General features: G+C 41.5%; 1 protein-coding gene across 3 annotated transcripts; it reads right to left on the bottom strand.

Moving 5' to 3' along the window:
• Positions 1-2885: 2885 nt before the first annotated feature.
• rnf157 (ring finger protein 157) lies at positions 2886-21273 on the bottom strand. 3 transcript variants are annotated; one of them, XM_036534586.1, is made up of 20 exons: positions 20636-21273; positions 17816-17934; positions 14500-14588; positions 14087-14233; positions 13699-13816; positions 13212-13278; positions 13025-13068; positions 12664-12711; positions 10871-10942; positions 10536-10695; positions 10206-10318; positions 9861-10096; positions 9515-9623; positions 9273-9381; positions 8993-9171; positions 8463-8528; positions 8306-8354; positions 6247-6366; positions 3846-3880; positions 3092-3163 (listed from the first exon to the last, which is right to left on the bottom strand). In XM_036534586.1, exons 1-19 carry the CDS (start codon positions 20721-20723, stop codon positions 3846-3848), a joined length of 1968 nt encoding a protein of 655 aa, XP_036390479.1. In that variant the 5' UTR covers positions 20724-21273; the 3' UTR covers positions 3092-3163. The 3 variants fall into 3 exon arrangements, with proteins under 3 accessions (XP_036390469.1, XP_036390487.1, XP_036390479.1); XM_036534576.1 differs by lacking the exon at positions 3846-3880 and having other exon boundaries at positions 2886-3163; XM_036534594.1 differs by lacking the exons at positions 3846-3880; positions 6247-6366 and having other exon boundaries at positions 2886-3163.
• Positions 21274-22070: the final 797 nt, after the last annotated feature.

Raw genomic sequence — 22070 nt, 5'->3', positions numbered from 1 at the left:
TCAGGAGTTGTTGGATAGGCCTAACTAAACTTACCAAAACCACATAATGAAAATAAAGTAAACAACCACCAAAACACTTACAGAATAAGAACTGGCATGTGGATTGCAAACAGGTATCCTACACACATCCTATAGACATGTGGCCGGGGGGGGGATCACATCTATGCTCCCATTTCACTTTGTCTTATTCTTATCTACTCAAAGTAATGCTGTTTAAAATGTAGAGCCAGTGTTTGTCCTTATATATTGTGAAAGAGCAGTTAGATAAAACTCTTCTTGTCTTTTTATGACAAATTGATGACAAATGAGTTGAGCTTTACAAAAGTTGTTTATTATTATTATTATTATTTTTTTTTTTTACATCTCATTATCTCATTACCAGAACTCTATAAAATATTTTACTAGAGAGACTCAGCCCTTTCCTTACCTTTGAAAGAGTAACGTGGAGGAGATGATAACAATGCCATGTCAACTGCAGATTTTGATGCGAAGAATGAGGTTCAAGGTTTGAACTGACTATGTTCTAGCAGTACACAGAGGAACATAGGAGAGTGTGGTCTAAAAAGAATGGGTGAGAGTATAGTGCAAGTGTACACAAGAGAGACCTGCATGGAGGTATTCTACTGACCCGTGTGGACTGGCCTAGGCTACCATGCTCAATCTACACTTGTCACATGCACCACAGTCATGTGGTCAGGGAAAGGTTAGGTAGTGCATTCATCATTAGCATTACTGTCCCTTTTAAAGTATAATGTTGTATTTATTTATTTATTTATTTTACATATCATCCAATATAATAAACAACTTCAACAGATAAACATGTAACATGTAACAACAATAACGACAGAGCTACGATAACAAAAAATTATAAAATAAAACAACGGTGGTGTCTACCTATGGGTTCACTTTTTCTAGTAAGCACATATGTCATCATATCAAGACTCTAGGTAAGGTACCCGTAACCTCAGACCAGTTCTAGCCTGGAGCTTTGAAACCACCCCACAGTACTGTTTTGGATGGCTAACACAAGGAGATAAAAACAGAGGAAATCTGACCTAGATTAAGTGGTGCGGCTTCACCAGGTATCATGTATCGGGGGCAAGCAAGAGCCTGGTTTGGGGTATTAGGCAAAAGGTCAACTGTGAGGACCCTTTCTTTTATAATCCCATTGCAGATTGGCTGCACGTTTCATATAAACTCCATGTGCAGATCCGTAGGCTTGATAAATGGACTGACATACCTGCGTCTCACATAAGGATGGGTAGGGCACATTGTAGCGGGAACATCACAATTTGTCCTATAGACCTATATATAAAATACTGATACTATAATATATAGCCACTCTGTGCTATTATGATTCCTCTATGGTGCATTTTGGAACAAAGTTGTGAACACTCCAGTCTGAAAGCATCTCTCGTTACAGTACTACCATAGGTACAGGGGTGTAAATACAGTAATGCCAGTGTTGCAGCTGCAGGAGGAAAAACAGGCAGATATCACAGTGGAACTGTCCTTTGCACGGCAGTAAGCGAGTCTGTATTCATCAAATCATCTCAGATCTCGTCTCACTGATTGCTCTTGTGTTCTGCAGAAAAATCAAAAAGCTTTCAAAGAGACCCTGCTACAACAACAACTAGTTATTTGAACACAAAAACAGAGTAACCATTTAAAAGAAAACATGCAAATTTGGATTTGCCACTGAAAATTGTGTGGTTTTCTTTACCTTTTTTACCTGATCGGACACAATGCTGATTTCCTGGGTTAACCGGTATAACAATACTATGATCCACCAGCTTGGTCTCATAGAGGTTTCCTCACTTGCTATTGTCCTGATGGTATAGAGGGCTGTCCAATTCCTGCAGGCTAACAGTGGGCATAACAGCTTGACAGGAGCATTGCTGAAAGGACAACAATGCTTTTATTGCTTAAGTGTTTCTTTTTTGAAGTACCACAAGCTAGCTCACCAAGCCATACTAGCAGTGTGCTGAGGCAAGCTAGACAGTCAAGACAATTTTCATTACCTCTTATTCATGGAATCCAGCTTACTCTGTTCATCATTTAAGACTTCTAATGAATTACATTCCAGAACCTCCATTTTACAAAGTGACATGCTTATCTGAATAGTTTACATGTGTACAGTAGTAGCATCCAAAGTAGATTTTGGAGGAAAGATCCTCGCAAAACCACCTTTGATTCAGATTCAAGAGAGATTCATGCAAATCCAGGTTCAGTTCTTATTTATAGAGTGGCCTGTAAACTGTTTTGTAGGGTGGTCTCTAACACAGTTCGATTTATATGCGCAAATGACTCCTTCAAAGTGGAAAAATAATAACACAAGAATTCAATTCTTGATTATAAAACACATAATTGTATGGTGCATATACAGTTCTGGGGTCCCCTTATACCAGTTTGGGCCCATAAGACTTAAACGTACAGCAAAGGGTACTACCAACAATCATTCAATGGCTGCTTTCATTGACCAACACTAAAAAGGTAACTGTCTCCCAGTCAGAGGGTAGCAGCAGACAAGCAAGGACTGTCATGGAGGTTATTCCATCTTTAGTTCTTCTGCTGACTCAACATGTCTCTGAGCACCGGGCGATGTCCATCATCCTCCTAACATGCAAGGCCCATTGCAGATGGAGGAAGCAGAGTCAGGGTTCCGGGTGGTGGAGGTCAGGCTGGCAGACTGTGACTGCTGGCATGTAAAAGACAAAGTAACGACATCACTGGAAATGCCATAAATCAAACAATGTGGACCAGAAATCTTTGAAGTGAAGCCATTTTTCTTCTTTGTACTCTTCTTCCTTCTCCAATTGGAGACCTCACAGTGGTCACCACTCACACAAAGGCCTTCCATCCCTCAGAGGAGAGTTTGGGGGGGGGGGGGGGGCTGGAGGTTGGTGGTGGTGGAGTTGGCCAGATGAGGATGTGTTCTATTCCCTGGGGTCAGACAGAGGTTGGAGGGTGAGCTGTCTTGCAGTGGAGCTTGGATGTTGGGAGTCGAGCGGCAGTTACACGGCAAGGGGTCCGCGGCGGGGTGTGTGTTTCGGGCTCGCTGCCTCGTTATCAGGTCCCTGCTCCTCAAGGTTGATGTTGCTAGTGGAGGCATGGTGAGGCAGTGGCCCCCGGCCCTGTTGCTGCATTCCCAGGTAAAACAGACCTGATGACAGCAGAGACCATGGACAGGCAGCCAAAGAAGAAACAGTAAATGGAAAAGAGGGGAAGGGACATAGAGAGAGGGTAAAGAAGGAAGAGGAGCATTAGCCAACCATATCATTAGACTTCAGACTGCCCTGCCCGAAAATGAACACCTAATACCCAGTGAGTTAACACCCCTACTAGTGTTGTGTGATCAAGTAAGCCGTGGAAGTCACAGGGTGCCGTATAGTTCAAAAAGCACTGATGTGTGTACAAGCACAATAAAGATACACGGGTATACGCATAAAACTGTCGTTTCCAGACTCATAAATCCTTTATTTCCATTACCTTAATAATGACAAATTTCTGAGAAAATATTCAGTCTCGTAGTGAACACAAAGGATACTGTCATGACAGGACCAGTCCGTATTTTGGTGTGCTCTGTGTTTTGGCATCTGCATTTCTGTCTGACCTGGTGACATTATAAACTTTTATGCGCATACCTCAGAGAGAACACACTTAAAGAAAGCATTAAATCACCAAAACAAATATCACATGCGGGGGTAAAATGTGACACAACGTGCGCTAATTCAAATTTTTTCATGTGAACCTAAGCAAAAAAAAAAAAAAAAAAGCTTTTAAAAAAAAGCTCAGCCGTTGTGGTTATATACTTTAGGGCACTACTTTTGTGAATGGTGCCATACCTAGTCCTCAATGTGAACGGGACACGAGTCCACAGCTGTCCATTCCAAAGAGAGCAAAGGGAGAGAGACAGACACACACAGGGAGACAGGAAGAAAGACAGAGTGATGGGGAAGAGAAACAGAGAGAATATAACACGTTTACAGCACACACAGAGAAACTGCTGGAGAACAACTTGGGGGTGGGGTAGGGGGGGGGAGCGGAGAAGAGTGGGAAGCAGGGCAGTAAACAGCCAGTTGCTGGAATGGAAGTGACAATGTTTCAGCTGAGATATATCACATCTCCTTTTTCTGAATCTATGAGCCAGAAATGAATTCACAAGGTGGTCTTCTCCTGCAATGACACCTCTTAGCCAGCAAAGTTTGTTCCTTAGTGTCCTCATTTCCACTGCTGGGCCAGACTAAGGTTTCATCACTCTTTTTGATTTTCCATTGTCTTCGGGCAAGCCCTTGCCTCATTTATTGTCCCAATATTTCAGGGGAAAAACTCTGGTAAGGGGTCTGGTTGCGGCATAGGATGGGGTTTCCATAACTACATGGCTTGGGAAAGTTTACATCAATGTGCCGCCGCAATCTGTTTTGAGGCTTGGCTTATTTATTTGCAAATAAAACATTTCAACGTATAATAGAGCAATGGAATCATGTTGTGTGTCAATATTGCAGTCCTGATATGAGCAATGGTGTCTGGCAAGCTTTGTATGTGTAAATATGTGTGTATGCATGTATAGATACAAAGTAGATAAATGGCTACACTGCTAGCTAGCTAGCTACGAAGTAAGCTTGCTAACCATCCCCGCACCAACATGAAATATATTGTAATATACTGACAAATATGTTGTTTAGCCCAAGAATGACACAAAAAACATATTTAAAATATGTTCATACAAAACAGAAATATATTGCAAGGTACCAACATGGAAATAATGTATGTATTTTCAATATATTAATTGAGCTAAAGCATATTCTCTAAAATATATTTTCAATATATTTTTGGGGGGTATGGATACAAAGCTACATAGTAGTATCTAGCTAGCGAGTAGTAGAATAATTTGAATGTTTAACACCAAGAGAAGATATAGATCTATGAAAAAAACAATCAGTGAAAAAGATCACAGATAACTTAAAACTTTCAATTATCTGTGATAAATTAACTAGCTTCCCTCCAAATGTTTTCTTTTTGAGTGGAGTAATACATTTTGGTGGGATCTTGCATGACTTTGGCAGCTTTTTTTGTTCAGATTAACTGTGGAAAACCAAGAAAGATTTTGTCCCCAGTCTTTGTCACAATGTGTTTGGTCTTGCAATGTCAATTGTGACCAGAATAAAACTAGAAGTTAAATACATAGCCAGAACACAGATGGCTCCATATAATAACATAACAAGACAATACAGAAAAATGTGATCTAAAGTTTCATATCTTCAGTAATTGAGATTAGAGAAATTAGACACAATTAAGGCAGAGCTATTAACGGCAAGGGAAAAGTGTATCTAAAGAGACGACACACCACTTTGAAGGAAATACCGCACATTCCATTCCAGCAATAACCATAATAAGCTGGAGTGGACCACAACTGCATGGGTATGGGGGTGAGGGAGAGGAGGAGACGGAGGAGGAAAGGATGGGCAGAGGAATCAAGAAATAAAATGCTAAGGTTCAGCAAAGCGACTTGGAGCTGGCAGACACTGAACATGAACTTGACTCTGGGATGGACGGGACACAGACACCCAGGCACATACACCACACCAAAAAACACTGCTTTCACCAGAGGGAGAAGGGGGAGGGAGCAAACAGCTACCATCTCATTTCTAATAAAACAACAACAACAACAACAAAAACAGCAACAAGATAGAAATGAAGAAAATACGACCAAGGAACACAGTGGGTTTTTTTTGTTTTCCTATCTGTCAATTAAAAGTTGATGACAGTAAATCATCTTGTTTTTAGACTACCATCTTTATCCCTCAGCATGTCACATAGACTGTACTTCACCCTTACCAATGTAATCACTTGATCCTTTCTCCTGTATAATGATTTCCAGGTAATGGAACAAGTCTGAAGAGCAAGACTTTTATGATTTTTATTAGTTTTGTACACATAAGAATTGTATTTCGATAAACAAAATGTTTTGATCCGGACATGGAAGGGGACAGGGCTTCAAGCTACATAACACATGGTCACCACAGGTGATTCCCAATTCTCACTTTGTACTTATAAGGCAACATATAACCCTACAGATGTTAATGTAACCCAATCCAGCGGGGATACATTGCATACCACTTTTTTGACGGAAGCGATGGACCCTTGGCACCATGTTTTCCCCTCCCCACCCTCACCCCACTCCACTCTCATCCATCCAGGTTCCCCTCGTCTCAGAAAGTCCATGTTCAAGAGATTGCCACTCACCAGCGAATCGGCCTTCAGGGCACTGCTCATTGTCCAGCCCTGTCAAGCAGGGGGTGTCAGACTGGCCCTGATTGTTATTGTCAAACTCAGGACAAGGCACCTCGCTCCTCCTCCGACCACCTGCAAGCGAGGTCAGAGGTCAAACAAGAGCAGCCAGCCACAGCAGAGCGGACAAGGAGGCAGAGGTTGGTGGGGTGGGGCAGTGTGGCGGGGATCCAGAGCAGTTGCTCAGGCTAACGCACACAGAGGCTGACACATGGACAATGGGGTGCGAACACACGCATGAGTGTGCGCACATACACACACACACACACATACCTGTATGAGAGACACAACAAAAGGGGACATTTCTCTTGTTCTCCTCACTTGAAATTAAAAATCCATACCGATTCTCTTGTTTAATGCCAATCCAGTTCCACGCATATATTCCTCAGTTTACATACACCAGAACCGATATTTCAGTTCTTGAAATGGCACATTATCAACTCTGACAACGCAGACATGGAGATATGTGGAGGTGGTGCAAGAGGAGGAGGTGCAACAACTCTAAAAGGCAGACGTGATGGTTCACATCCAGAGACAGAGAAACAGAAAAACTGACACAATCCCACATAGACACACACAGGTACCTGCACCAACACAGACACATACAGAGACTCTGTGACCTACTAAAGTAAGGTGTGGTACTAATGACAGCAATGTATGTTCCTCTCAGTACATCTTAAGCTTATCATAGATATATATGATATCTATGAAGGGGGAAAATACTTCAACATGTAGAATATGACCTACAGCACCTTTAAGTCACCACTAGTTTATAAATTCTGAGAGACACGCTGTGTTTTTCCTAGCTATTATGGTATACTGCAATAAGTCAGAGTCAATCAGAGAAGGTCAGCGTCTCAGTGAAGGACATTCTGTATGTGTTTGACATAAGGCAAAGAAACTCATTCAGAAAACATTAAAATATTAATCCTCTGTGACCAAAGCATTGAAAATGAGGGTGATGTAATCCCGTATGCACACTGAAGCATGTCTCACAAAAAAGGCAAAAATACATATACTGTGTCACTGAGAATAATAGGTACATTTAAGCAGACCATGCAAAGCAGGGCAAATAAAGACATACTGATGAGAATGGGCATACAAAATGGAAAAATTTAACTAATAAGAAATCATAATAAATGTTGTTCTCTTTTTAATTTTTATGTGATTTCTCCATTCAGATACTGGTACAGCTATAGCAGTACCTGCTATTCATTTCAGTTCTTACACTATAAACGTATCCTCATTTTCTGGGAATGTGGCGCCACCCATTGATCAATGTTTGATATGACATTCTATAAAAGGTACCCTTAACTAAAGATACTATGATAGCACAAAGTTATGTACAACCTCATTTACACTGAATTAATTTTCTTGACACCCCCAAAGCATTTGTTGACACACTACAATAAGGGTATTCCTTGTGTGTGAATTCACTACTATTTTACTAGTCATTTTACCTTCAGCGCCTCTCAAGAAACCCACAAGCATTTGCTTTTTAATTTCTCATAATTTGTGATTCATGATGTTCCCCTGCCGTTCAGTGCTGTTTTATGAGTAAACAACTTTAAAGTCCCACACAGAAAATGTATAAATGTGACATGTGGAAAGTAAAGGACTCAGACGGAAGAGGAAGGAAATATAGTGCAGCTCCACTATCACTGGAAAATCAGTCACATTAAACAGTACATATTGTATTTTTATCAATTGTACTGTCTGATTTCTAGATATGAATATTGATATTTGATACTAAACAATAACTTGCAATAAAATACATAAGCCTGGAAATCCTCTGAGTGTAACATGAAAAATGTCACATGGTGAAACCCTAATTGTTTCAGCCCAGATGTTAAAGTTAATCCAGGCATGGAAAGTTACCTAGATCAGGATATCAGGTCAAATATTCTTGGGACATCAGGATAATTATTGAATACAGAAGCCTGTTCTAAGGGAGGATCCCTAATTTAACTAGCAAGAAACGCACGACCAGTGAGAGTTCAGGGTTCATAGTTACCCTGTTCCTGGGTGGGTGATGGGCAGTCTTCTTCTGTGACATCATTACCCTAGGAAAAGCAAACAATTTGAGAGTTCCTGAAAACCTGCAACTTGTGACAGGATTTATACATGGAACTAGTACCAGTTAATTCAGAGGAGGAGTTTGGGATTTTTACCTCAGAGTCCTGCTCTTCTGCCACCGCTGCCAAAAAGTTATGTTCATTTATTTCAACGGGCATATCCTGCAAAAGAACATATTTTTTTCATCACTGCTGGCTAACTGGATATTTCAGTTAAATTTGGCAGTGTTGTCATTATAAACAAGATGCCTTTTTGTTTTGTGAAAAGAAGAATGTTTTCACGAAATGACGTTTTTGAAAGAATTACCGTATTCAATACTAGATCATAAAAACACACTTCTTTGGAATAATAAGAGTAGCCATCATAGAATGGATTTCCAGCACTTTATTAATGCAATTAATTAAAGCCAATTTAATTTGAATCTAAGTATAGTGAAGGAATCCTAACACATTTATCCAGGTTGATGTAAGATCACACTTCACATGTGCCAGGTGTGATCTGTATCATCAGACCTAATCTGCTGACAAAATCTAATTTTTCCTAATGCAGATGTGCAGGCACTAGCTTAGCGTTAGTCTAACACTGAGGGCATTACCATCCCTGACAAGCACTGGGCCCCACTCACCTCCCCCTCTTGCTGGGATGGTCCCCGGCTCTCCATGGGAGTCTCAGGGGCCTCGCCCTCCGCCCCAGCCAGATAAGAGCCAGACATGGAGGACAGGGTGTCAGTGCTGAGCTGGGAGTGCTGGCTCTGTGAAGAGGCCATGGACATCACAGACTGGGCCAGGCTGCTGCTCACAGGGTCTGGGTGGGAGGAGGAATGAAGACAGCCAAACTGTGATGCTCTGAAGAGCTCATCTCACTCCTCATACACCAAAGGCTACACAGGTCTCCACATGTCTCACCTTCGGGTGAGGTGATGGTGGAAGACAGGGGGGTCCCAGTGCAGGAAGACTGGTCGATAGCTCCAGAGGACGACAGGGTCAGGTTCTCACTTTCTGGAGTTACACCACACTAAAACACAACATGGGACACACCATGAAAAATCACACATGCACTGTCACGTTCAAATGTGATCTTTTTCATTCATTCAAAAAGGAAAATATCCACAGAGGAGTAATTCAGGCAACATGAAAGGCATCTTTACCTCTTGCTGGTCGACAGCTATTTTCCTCCGACATGCCTGAACCTCTGACTCGCTGCATGACTTCTCATCTTCCTCTTCAGGCAGTACAGAGGAATTCTGGGAAAGGGATCTGCCAGGTCCCAAGGACATGAGAAACAGTGTCACGCAGATCTTTTTTCACACATTAAAAAAGAAAAACTTTATGTTAAATCTTCATCAGACATGAAGCCTGGTTCAAAACCCTTCCTCATTGTGAAAACACATCATCAGTAAAATTGTTTAAAATGGTCAGTCTAGCAATGCAGCAGTCAGGTTCCATTCTGCAGTCTCGAAAAGTTAGAGAAAGGTGAGAGCTAAAAGCACTCACTTGGAGCCGCTTTTCTTAAGCTTCAGCCCCTGGCTGGAGTCTATGGAACGCTCCAGCGGGGAGAGGGAGCGTGCAGGTGGGGGGTGGGTCTCATTGCCATACGACGGCAGGGTCCCAGAGACGTGCCCCCCTGTCAGGTTTTGTAATGGGGGCGCAGAAGGAGAGGGGTTGAGGGGACCATTCAGAGCCTCCAGGAGGGACACAGCCTCATATCCAGGTGGGATGTGTTCGGAGGCCTAGGGCAGAGGCACACAGTCAGACAGCTGCGGCACAGCAGACACAGGAACTGAGGCCTTGAAACCATCATGTGAAATAAGGGCTCCATTCCACAGTCAAAGGACCTACCGAGTGCTCCTCAGAGTCTGAGGTTTGGGAGGTGATGACAGGGTTGTACCCTGTGGGTGAGAGCGGACTCAGCTTTTTCCTCATTGCGCGGATCTGCAGCAGAGCTCGGAAGGCTGGGGGGGGGGGGGACAGCGAGAGAGCCAGCTTGTTCACGCTGCAGTCAAGATCGTGTTACTTCAAAGTAATTAATTATTCTCTGCCTGGCTGATTATCTGGCAGTGCTGTGGCAGGCCAGACTACAAAGCGAGCTGAACTGAACTGAACAGAAGCATTAACAGAGCATTTCTTGAGAATAGCCTGCATGTGTGTGGGCTCCAGGCCGGTCCTTACGTAGTCGGCAGATGGGGCAGCAGTTGGCTTGGTAGCGCAGGGTGTCCGCGCAGGCGTTGCAGAGGCACAGGTGTCTGCATGGCAGGATGAGGGTGTCGCGGACATCAGACAGACACACCACACACTCTGCGCTGTTGTCGCTAATCTCATCATCCGCCACCTAGTGGGAGCAGAGCAGTGCCAACTTTAACAGCAGGCCTTTGACTCTACAATCACTTAAAAGGTTTAAGACAGAAAAAGTCTCCTTGACTTAAAGCATAAAAGGCCACACAGGGACACGCATGATTCTGTGCAGGTAGATTTAGAGGCTGCAAGACAATGTTTATATTTTTTACCTTTGACTCCTGGCTGTTGTATTTGTTCTCAATGCCATAAATCTCCTGAAGGAGATAACTGACTCCATCCACCTGAAGAGACAAATATGAAAATGGTATGAAAATTGTTAGTAACAGTAATACTCATAAATATAGTTTAAATCCTCCCATGCCATCCAGTGTCCGCGATGGGCATATTAAAGAATTCTTACTCTATGGGGGAAATCTGCATTCCATGTTATTACACATAATGAAACACAGAAATAGAAACTTTATACATCTGCATACTGTGATATTGAAGGTGACCTACAACAATGCAAAAGGCTGACAAAAACCTCCTACTGTGTTTAGTATTGTTTTTGCCCCCAGTCCAGGTATCTCTGCCTGCACCACCACTACATACATCACAGTACAACCGAATCTGGGCTGACCCAGGTGGCCCTGGCATGCTGAGCAGCAGAAGTCAAGTTTGGAAAAGTAATGAAAAGTGCAGAGCGTGCAGGATTAAATTAAACAGAACAGGCGGGAGGAATGTGCTTTTTCAGCATGAAGACGATTTAGATTAACTGGAAACCTTTTAAGTCAAACCAACAAAACTTTCTGCCAGTATAAAATTGTGTTTCCTGTGAATGACTGCATTCAAGTTTGATGTTTTTTTATCCTTGATATTAAAAATGTAACTCCTTTATGGCCATCTTGTGTTTTCAGATAAAACTGAATTGAGAGGTTGCATATTTTTATTAATGCAAAAATACTTTTAATATATGTTTAAAACTCAGTGTAACCACCAGCATAAACCATGACGATACGCATAATAATAAGCTTAATTCCCCAGTCTCACCGTGAATACTAGACAAACAATCCTGGTGTTTTATCATAACCTCCTGAGAATGTAAATAAGTTTATAGATTTTATAAACTTTAAATGACTCCAGTTACCCCAATAACAGCCTGCGTCCTCACAGGCATCATTTTGCAGGCTCTGTGCCTGCCTGATCATTTTTTCCATAAGGATGCATCTTTGTTATAACTGGTTTGGACAGTCAGCCCATGTAGATGCCACAAGCACCAGCTAAGAAATGCTGCCTGTGAACAAACCCTACACCCAACTGCCAATGCTAGAGTACACGGTGTTCTGTAAAAACACTGCATTCCTTGCTTCATGCGGTATGACCCAACGGTTGTTTATTTACTTTTTAAATAATCATTTTCATAGTGTTACTTCAAATTACTATTCAGCTTGATAATGTACAATCAATGCACAAGATAAGTAATTGCTATTAACACTACACCTGCTGTAAACAAAGTGTCAAGTATTACATTTTAATGCTAATGTCATGGCAATGTGCATTTCTACATCCCTTTCACGACTTTCTATCTTTGACAGCAAACGCCAGCATGGCTGGAAACCGTATTGGCATATATGGCATATATAGGGCGGCAGTGTAGCATAGTGGTTAAGGAGCAGGACTCTTAGGACACTGCTGCTGTACCCTTGGGCAAGGTACTTAACCCATACTTGCCTCAGTAATTATCCAGCTGTATAAATGGATAACATTGTAAAGAACTGTAACCTATGTAAGTCGCTTTGGATAAAAGCGTCTGCCAAGTGAATAAATGTAAATATACGTCTGTTAAAAAAAAAAATAATAAAAAATAAGCAGTATCTACAGATCACGATAAACTTGGCACAAATGCCAAACACTTTCTCCCTCTATCCAGCCTGCCCCAGGGCTACCCACGCTAAGCTAGTGCAAGCATTGCAAATGGGATGCAAGTATCAAGGATAGAGTGAACAGAGAGAAGGGAACTTACCACTTGCTTTTGTTTCAGAGGTTTCACACAGTAACTCCCATCCATGTGCTGCAGAGATAGAAAATCTCTCAGCTACATTCATCCAGAAAAGGCCTAAAACGGCTGCTTGTGCAAATAATAGACACAGTACTGTCTTTATCAGTGACCACTACTTATTCGATCATATTCTGCTGGATTTTGGGGCTCACAGTTTACCCATAACTGATACAAATAATAACCTGTGCACCCACACCTACTATTGATACCTGAGTTACAGAGATGAAGGCAAATTGAGGCCACGATACAGTAAACCCCTCACAATTCCTACACAGGCATAAAAAAACCCACAACATTCACATTACTTGCATATAATGCTCCTTACCTTCTCAAAGGTGGCTAGCAGCACGTGGGAATGACCTAAATGCTCTGAGGGTGAAATAAAATGGATTAGAAAATTAGAATACCCCAAAATGAGCACACCTCACATTACAGACGCGACTGACGCTGTTGTCCTTTCCAATTTTATGATCACACATTGTGTCCGAGGTTGAACAAGATATCATACTCACCTTCACCCTCGTCTACTACTGCCTGCACCACCATGGGGTAGATGTCTTTGTCCATATCAAAGAGCAGCTGCAAAGACACAAACACACAGCTAGGGATGATTCACAGCTCTTGGACACTCCTATAGTTACCGCTACAGACATACACAAAAAACATGCTAATTATATATTAATATTCATTAAGAATGAATCATTCTCTCTAATACCATTTTTTTGGGATTTATATGCAATTGCAAAATATTAGCAGCTATTATTTTAAATGTAATTACTGATGAACTTGCAAAAAAGAAAAAAAACATGGGAGAATCCGTGTTTTTGACTATATTCGTACATGTCTACATACAGCCTCTTGCCAGTGAATTACTCTGTTTTGTGGCTGTTCTCTTCCATTGACACCCTGCCAACCTGTTCACAAAGAGCACGTGCACACACAGACACACACAGACACACACACACACACACACACACACAAACTCTACAAAAAAGGTACCTCTTCGTCACCCCACTCTGAGAGATTCACAGAATGGGAAGGCAGGCAAAACTGCTGGCACACTCCCCGCTTAAAGTGCACTGTCTCAGACTGTAGAGAGCTATCCTGGGGCAGGTATCTGCATTGAAAAATACAAATATATGTATGTGGCTGTTAAAAAGAACCTATGAAAAACAAAACGGTTAACGGTGAGCGAGGACTGTAGAATGTGCAGATACAGCACACAGTGGATGTAGAGTGAGTGTACAAGGACACATACAATGCATAAACAAATAAGACAAAAAAAAACTTTAAAGATAGGAAGTTTAGGGACACTACCAAAAGACATAACCCAATACAAAACAGAATCCCTCTGGCCATCCCCCTGTGCCATTACGCTCCTACATACATGGGCACTCCATTGTGGAACTCCTCTATGGCCTGGTAGAAGATTGTGATGGCAACTTGAGTGTCAGCATCGAAGGTGAACTCCACGTTGTAACAGGCACGACCCTTCCCCACCTCCTCCCTGGGCAGCTTCACATCCTCGCTGCACCTGCATATTCAAGCACAAAGATAAAGAGCAGCCATTAGGAGAAGACGACATTTTTAATGAATACTCTTTTGTCCACAGCAGTTAATTGGCGTAACAAAACTTTAACATTGACTGTCCAAAGATTCTCTCACCTCTCGAGGCCTATACTACTAATCAGAATAAGTAATTACTTTTGTTCTTCTTCCATGAAAAGTACTACATTTGCCATGCACAGTATCAATGTTTCTTCTAGACTGATTACAAAGAATGGGGATAGTGACACTTACCGCACAAGCCTCAGTGTATCCTTGCGGATATTGATGAGGCTACGTAGCGTCTTCACCGGTTCCTGAGGTGGAGGAGCAGCATACGGGAACTAAAGGAAAAAAATCAAGCACAAACGATTACTGAATGTTAGCGTTCCGCACTCTGAAGCAAACAAAGAGAGGAGGCGGATTTTGGCTTCAAAAACCGAATTATGTTTTTCCAAATCATGTACAGCCTGAATCGCAGCCAAGTGAAACAGGGTTTGGGGGCACTAAAGGAGCACCAGCAAATGAAGAATGAGAGGATTTACTGCTGCGTACGGGCTCTGCATGAGAGCGTGTCTGCAGCGCAGGCAGAGGATGTGTGCAGCCAGGCAGCAGCAGAGGCTGGGCATCTGTCCTTAGCCCATTCTGAGGATCATGTTTTTGTGGTTTTACTGCCCACGCTCCAGCTGAGTCCAGATGTGTCTTTACCGCTTCAGAACAGCACCATTCATGGGGAAAAAAAACAAGGGGGAGATTGCTCCAAGCAATAGTGTGCTCCTAAACCACAGAGGACAACAGCGGAGACCCAACACCACATTTTAAGATTTCTTTGTTTCTTTATTCTGTCGTTTCTCTATCAGCTGCCATTTCTCATGCAATTTGAGTGTGCATATTTGGAAGTTACAGCACATGAAAACATACCCTCATATTGTATTTCCTTACACTATTACATAAAAGGTTCACATGGAACCACAGTAAATACAATACTTAGAATTCACAGCTAGCCATCAGTGGTTACAAAGCCAGCACACACCTCAGGCATTGAAGATGGGAAATGATGAGTTGCCGTGTAAAATATTTTTGAACCCCCCCCGCCATAAAAATATACATTTATATGTAAGTGGAGGCATTCAGCACTGTGTGGTGGTAAGACAGCTGGGCTGCATTTTCCTAATGCAGGGAAAAAAAAAAGCCAAAGGGGCCTCAGGGATGTCCACGTGCCAGAAAAGCTGTGAGCCTGTGTGGACCTGTGGGTCAGAGCTGGGTGCACGCCTGCCTCTATCAGCTCCTCCCTTTCCTACCGACCCCACCCCCCGGTAGCTTGAATGTGACGCCCTGTATTACCCTCTGTAAGCTGGTGCCTAAATCCCCTGCAACACCAGGCAGACTGCTTCACAAGAGAGCAGGCTGTCATGGGTGCGCTTTCTCTTTCTCTCTCTTTCTCTCTGTCTCTCTCTCTCTCACACGCACACACACGCACATACACACACATGCACAGTTACACATACAAACATAAATGCACATACACACAGACAGTCATATAAACACTCACCTTTACAGGGCACCAGCTTTAGTGCAACGATACACATTCTCATACAAGTAACCATATCTCCACATAAAAACACACAAGGAACTTTGACACTTCCCTCTACAGCTAACCCAAGGCCTTTAGTTTACAAAGCATTCAGTGTATATGATGCTGTAAAAAGACACATGATCATCCATGAGAGAGAGTAGGCAGATTAGTACTTTTAACCTAAACCCTCATCAAGTGCTATAACCACACGGTCTTAAATCTCACCTGGGAAATTCTTTCTGCCTGTTGGCAAGACACTGATAGCAAACAACAGACCACCCAAATGACATTCATTTGCAGCATGTTATAAGTCATATTACAAACTCCAGTGTGTTAAATACTTCCATGTCTTCTATATCTTGCAAGAGACAAAATATTTAAAATCAAGTAATATTCTCTATACAGTGACATACAATGTAATATTCCACTTCAGTAAATGTGCAGTGTTAAGGTTAAGGAGCTAGGGTTGTATGAGGTTAGAGACTCAATTCCCAATGGGGTTACTGTCATTGGTGAAGGTACTTTACCTCAATTGCTTCAGTAACATCCAACTATATAAATAGATGATATGTAAAGATGTAAGCCAGCCTGATTTTTTTTTTTTATACTGAAGCAAAAAACATTATTCTGAAGACACAATATGTCTTCGTACATATACAAGACAGTGTGTCATCTGACATTACGCAAAGTGAGTCCTTCAAAAGGTGCAGAACAGCACAATGTCAACATCAAAACAAAATATGACATTACTCTTGAAATTCCAAAAATACGCTTCAGTTCAATTTGCTATTTATTTCATGAAAGCTGATTTGCCTGCAACCTCTGTGCCGTTAGTAGAATATGAGGGCAAAATGGGGACCGAAATGCTAGCACTCACACTGTAAATGCATAACACAATATGTGTTTATGAATCAAAAGGAATACATGACTGTTTTTGTAAGATAGTAAAGTGCAGTATAGGAGCTACAATACCATCTAAATCTGATTCTGAACCACACAAAAAATAGCATAATAAGTTGATAAAAGGAAAAGAATTCCTAATTAACACAGGCGGGCCAATGAGCACAGACTCAGTGTCATATAGGTTCATGATAAACTACAGCATGAAAAAATGCAGCATGAACTTAAATAACAGTCTCCTTTCCCTAGGAACTGACTGCTTGTGGACTGTCAATTATCATCACTGCTCCATTCGTGTGGCCTATTTCAAATCCCTGGCTGGCCTGCTCAGTAAATCAGAGCAAATTGCAGGTAGATGCTGGAGACAGAATGAGAACAGTAGAGGGAAGATAAACCGGTGATGTTTAAAAGCATTGGAAAAGTGCTGTTTAAAAGCATTGTGACTTAACAGAGGCCAGACCCATTTGCACAAATCCATCAGCCCTCGGTCAGATTCCCGTCCTCAATACATCTGGGGTATAAACATAATGATGCCTTTTTTAATCAGAACACATCTAATGCACATCAGAAGGTTAAACTTTGAAACCACTGACATTCATTTCTTAATCCTCCACTTGAAACTAATTGACACATTTCTCCTAGACATTGTTCCTGCTGTGCACTGCCCACTTGCTATCAAGAATGGAACCATTTGCCAGTAATTCAACACTAAGTGATTTGAGGCATGCCACGGATGCAACAAATATGACAGTATATCTCAAAATATTCTGATGCAGTTTGGAACAAACATCAGCAGCATGATAACCATACTGTTGCAATGATCATCTGATAAACTTTATCAGATTTACAGAGGCCAGGAGTGCCCTAAATGTTTACGATACACCACTCCCTTGAGATTCAAATTGATCAAAAAAAAATGCTTGCTGTTGACCCAGAAAACAGAAAGGCACAGAGATATCAGATGGATACACCATTTCAAATCAAATGGCATGAGTTGAGACCCCTTTTTAAACAACTTGTGCTATACAGAAGATGACACCTCCAAATGTTCAACAGCATTTTGGGGCAGAGTAACAAAGTGAATGATTTACACACCGGCACCGGTCTGTTGCCTAAGAAGTTCAGGTCAGTGTTCTCCCCGAACAGGTAGCCTTCTGGGTGTGTAGAGTCAAACTTCTCCCCGCCCATGATGAAATGGCTGGCAAAGTAGCTACCTGTAAGAGAGAAAGGGAACAATGGATGCTTTAATATACATATATCCCATCCTAAGCATGGCAAAGTGTGTGTGTTTTTTTTATTTTGTTGTATAATTATACTGTTAATGCCACAAATCGTACCAATTTATCATAGTTTGAAAGGTGGTACTCAAAAGGACTCCTAAATCTACTCACATTTTGCCAGAAAGAAAACAATAATTTGTGTGTGCCTGTTTAGTTTTGGTGAAAAAAGCATCCCACAATCAAGGGACCTGCTTCAAAAGCTGAAAAAAAAACATACACAGCACAGACAGCTGACAGCACTGGATTGAAATAAGGAATGCAATGAAGCGAATACTCAAAAAAAGATCACCTGCAGGCAATTACGTGAGGTGTCTTCTGATGCACACATAAACTACAGCACCCAGCAGTGCAGTTCTTCTGAAGACTAACTCTGAAAACACTTCGCTTCTTGGGAGTGGCACAGGCGGTACAACAGATCATGTCAGGAGGTTTTTCGCATGTGTGTATTAACTAATTGTTCCTATTTAAAATACAAAAATCCAATTTCAAAGACACCCTGTTCTCTTGTGTGTTATGGTGTTATGGAACTCAGTATGATGGACCTTATTTTTTTAATTACTACCCCCACTGAGTGTTGTCCCCAGTTCTTTTTTGTGTTCCCATAGAGGCAGCATTGTGCAATCCATAATAGATGGCCTTCTCTGTCACAAGCTTTCTCCTTTCCTTTAGTTAAATAATTCAGCATTGGAGCTCTGGAGGTCTAACATTCCAGAACCTTGTTTTCTCAATGACAGGTAGACAGTGGGGGAAAAAAAACAGTGTTTATGAGGCTCAGCACTGAAGTCACATAGGCTTATGTTCTATTGTGCTGGAAGTCGCTCTGGATAAGAGCATCTGCTAAATGCATGCAATGTAATGTCATCTCAAGGTTGAAACTAGTCTCCAAACTTTTTCACTGCGTTTGGAAATGGGAATATTGGGAGTGTGTTGCTTGACATCGGTAAAACGTGCACAAAAACTACTAATGTAACTATCCTTCTGCAGCAAGACTCACACAGCTAAAGAACAAAACAAAAATCTGCCTCAGATTTTAGCAAGGAAAAAGTAGTTGGTTCCTTGCCTAATCACCCACAGGCACTACATGCTGCTAATTAAGGAGGAAACAATTACCAAGCCAAAGTTTTCCACTAACTGGATCTACCCTTTTATAATATGTCCTTCCTGATGGGCCACACTACAAAAAAATCCTATAATGAATTCATCAGATCTGGTAAGAAACTGGACTGCCTTGCTGGACACTTTCAGTTTTTAGTGACCATGTTTCTCAGGAAAGTAAATGAGCTCACACAGGGATTCCCACTTTTGACTTTTTTTTTGTGAAGCCTCTTCTTGGAGTATCATTTCCTCCTCTGAGGAGGACATCTTGCCCATGACTGACATCCTGCCTTAGTCGCTCAGGTTGTATAGTAATCAACCCTTTATTGCCATGGGTTTAAAACATATTTTTCTTAGAACCACGTTCAATAATAGCACTCTGTCCAGGATACAGATATTACACATTGCCCTTGAAACTTGGTTGACTTTTAGAGACACTGAGCATTGCACCTCACTGGATAACAACCCTTTCAAAGCAAATATTTGGAGTTGACTTAAGAGAAACAGGGAATGTGGATGTGAACTATTAACTATACGGGTTTTTAACGCTGAACATTTTCATATGTTCAGTAAGATCATCCCATCACAGCCCTACGTTTTGTAGCTAAAACCCAGCTGTGCTTTAAAAACCAAAAGACACAGATTTAAGTATGTTACCTGCTCCAGAACATATCTAAACAGGTTATTTAATCTTATGAGGACCACCTGAATATACCTACATCCTCCCAGCTGAAACTGAGATAAACCTCAATCAAACCTATTGATATTCCACCAATTCACTGTTAGGTTGGCGCTACATTTAAAGTAAAACTTAGATAAAAACGTAAATACACTTTGTTCAAATGTCATTTCATTATTAAGCTATAATGTTGTTATTGTTGCCTGTTATCTTCCTGTTTGTATTATTTTGTGTATTCTTTCCAGCTGTGTTTCTGTATGTATCAAACAGTGTGTACTTCTTGTTATATTGGATTAACTATATTTCATTTCTGTTTGCACTATTTTTTTTATCTTTAAGATCACTCCTTTCTGAGACGTGTGCTCTGTGGCAATTTCGTTTCCAAGGGGCAAAACTGGATTAAAATTTCTTTTTAATATCAAGGTTTAATGCCTCATACAATCAAAAAGCCAATACCAATGTCTACTAGCACACATATCAGGTGAAATCAGGTTGTAGGTCTTAAAATTGTGCAGCCATATGAATTTTAGGCTACCACACAGGCCTTTGCATACACTACCACTATTACTGACACTACCACTATCACTACAAGCACTATTACTACGACCAATATCACTATGACGACTACTACTACTAAGACTAATAATGTATCAAGATCTAACAAAGCGTTTCCTTTCAAACCACATTTATGCTGCGGCGAACGTTTCTATGAACAGCACATAGTAGCTAGCAATGGACAGATGACAATTTCATGATGATTGGAAAAAACAGCTTTGTATGCACAGCTGTGTGGTATCCGGCATCTGTCCTAGTCACATTACAATTCATGTGAGATTGTGCGGCGCATCATCATAGACTTACCGGATTTCGGCGGATATCGGTAGACCGAATTAGAAGGAATGTCGACCTCTTCCACTCCAGCATTCTGCCTGCTCGTCAGAGCTCCCATTTCCAGACAAATTCAAATTCAAATTCAACTAATCAAGCCACCATTAGCGAGTTTACCCTCAAACCCCTATTGCTCCTTTTTCTGTAATCCTGTGCACGACGTCATTTCCAATGTTTCGTTTTAGTGTTGTTTCTATTAAACACCACGTATTTTAATGTTCCTTTTATAATTTGTAGAAAGTAGTATTGTTCTGGTATCTAACCCTAAACCGCACAAGGCCACTGATTTGTCTGACGATGACAAGCAAGCACAGAACAAGCAAACCTGCAGTGGTTTGAGCCTACTGCAGGATACAAACTGCGTCCTTTTAGCTAAGCGCTTGATTATCCCTCAGCCCTGCGACGTGTTCCTCACTAGACTGCGGCGTGCTCAGAGCCCCTTTGAAGAACAACAGGAAAAAAAAGGAGCGCACTAGGCTGTAACAGATAACGGTGTCTACAGCATCTTACAAGCCCTTCTTCCCCTCAACGGCTGCAATAAGATGCTGGGATCTATTGCTATCGGTACCCAACCTCCGACTGTCAAAAACGGCTCTAATGGCTACCTCTGACGTCAACTGTTAGTCCGGACTCCGGGTTTTGCGCAGTACAATCCAGTTCCCGGTTTGCTAACGTGACCTTCTCAGAGTGTTGGAATGGTTCACTGCAGTGCGGGACTGATACTGATCGGAAGATAGTATCGTCCCAGGAAGGGGCAGAACTCGCGTCTGAATGCTGTTACTCCAGGTTTTCTAATATTCTACAGAGTACATTTCTCAACATTAGTTAATGAAAACGTATAATCCTTGGGCACAAATGCTCATTATTGATAACTGGACCGAACAACGTCGCTCACATTAAAGCCACACCGCATGCACTAATGTAATATTTATCACCATATGTCGCTGAAATATTTATTTATTAGATGCTGTGCAGATAATCCTTTCACCGTTTTAATATTTTGTTTCATAATAGGCCTACGGTCCAGGATGCCAGTTCAGTACAGGCTGCGATTAATTTAAGTGCTGCTTCATTGATTCTTTAATAATGTGTCACTTTTCAAATTGTGATACATGACGCTGTGAAGCCATTCATAATTAAAAGCAAAGTACTTGCTCAAGTCTACAGTCTCTACACTTGATCAGCACAACTATGCTAGAAGCTGCTATCGTAACCCCACTACTCACTTCAATTAGTCTAAATCAGTGTAAAGTGAATGGGGTTTTAAATTACTTCATGCATCCAATCAGAACGTGTTCCACTGGGGTCAAGTTTGATTGTACAAATGTTCTCTCAAAACAAAAAATAACCACCAATAAAAATTCGTCTAACTATTGACCAATACACGACAGTCCTCCAGTCATTGTTC

The sequence above is a fragment of the Megalops cyprinoides genome, chromosome 1, assembly GCF_013368585.1.
Source record: "Megalops cyprinoides isolate fMegCyp1 chromosome 1, fMegCyp1.pri, whole genome shotgun sequence".
In the NCBI taxonomy this organism is placed as follows: Eukaryota; Metazoa; Chordata; class Actinopteri; order Elopiformes; family Megalopidae; genus Megalops; species Megalops cyprinoides.
Note: the sequence above shows the minus strand (reverse complement) of the source record. Positions and strands in the feature narration are given on the sequence as shown.

What these genes read in the sequence shown, in the direction of transcription:
- rnf157 (XM_036534576.1), bottom strand. Translation starts at nt 20,723, where the DNA reads ATGGGAGCTCTGACGAGCAGGCAGAATGCTGGAGTGGAAGAGGTCGAC. An exon ending in CAGACTCTGAGGAGCACTCG is followed by an intron (nt 10,097 to 10,205) that starts GTAGGTCCTTTG and finishes CCTCTGCCCTAG; the next exon opens with GCCTCCGAACACATCCCACC. An exon ending in CAGAAGAGCAGGACTCTGAG is followed by an intron (nt 8,355 to 8,462) that starts GTAAAAATCCCA and finishes TGCTTTTCCTAG; the next exon opens with GGTAATGATGTCACAGAAGA.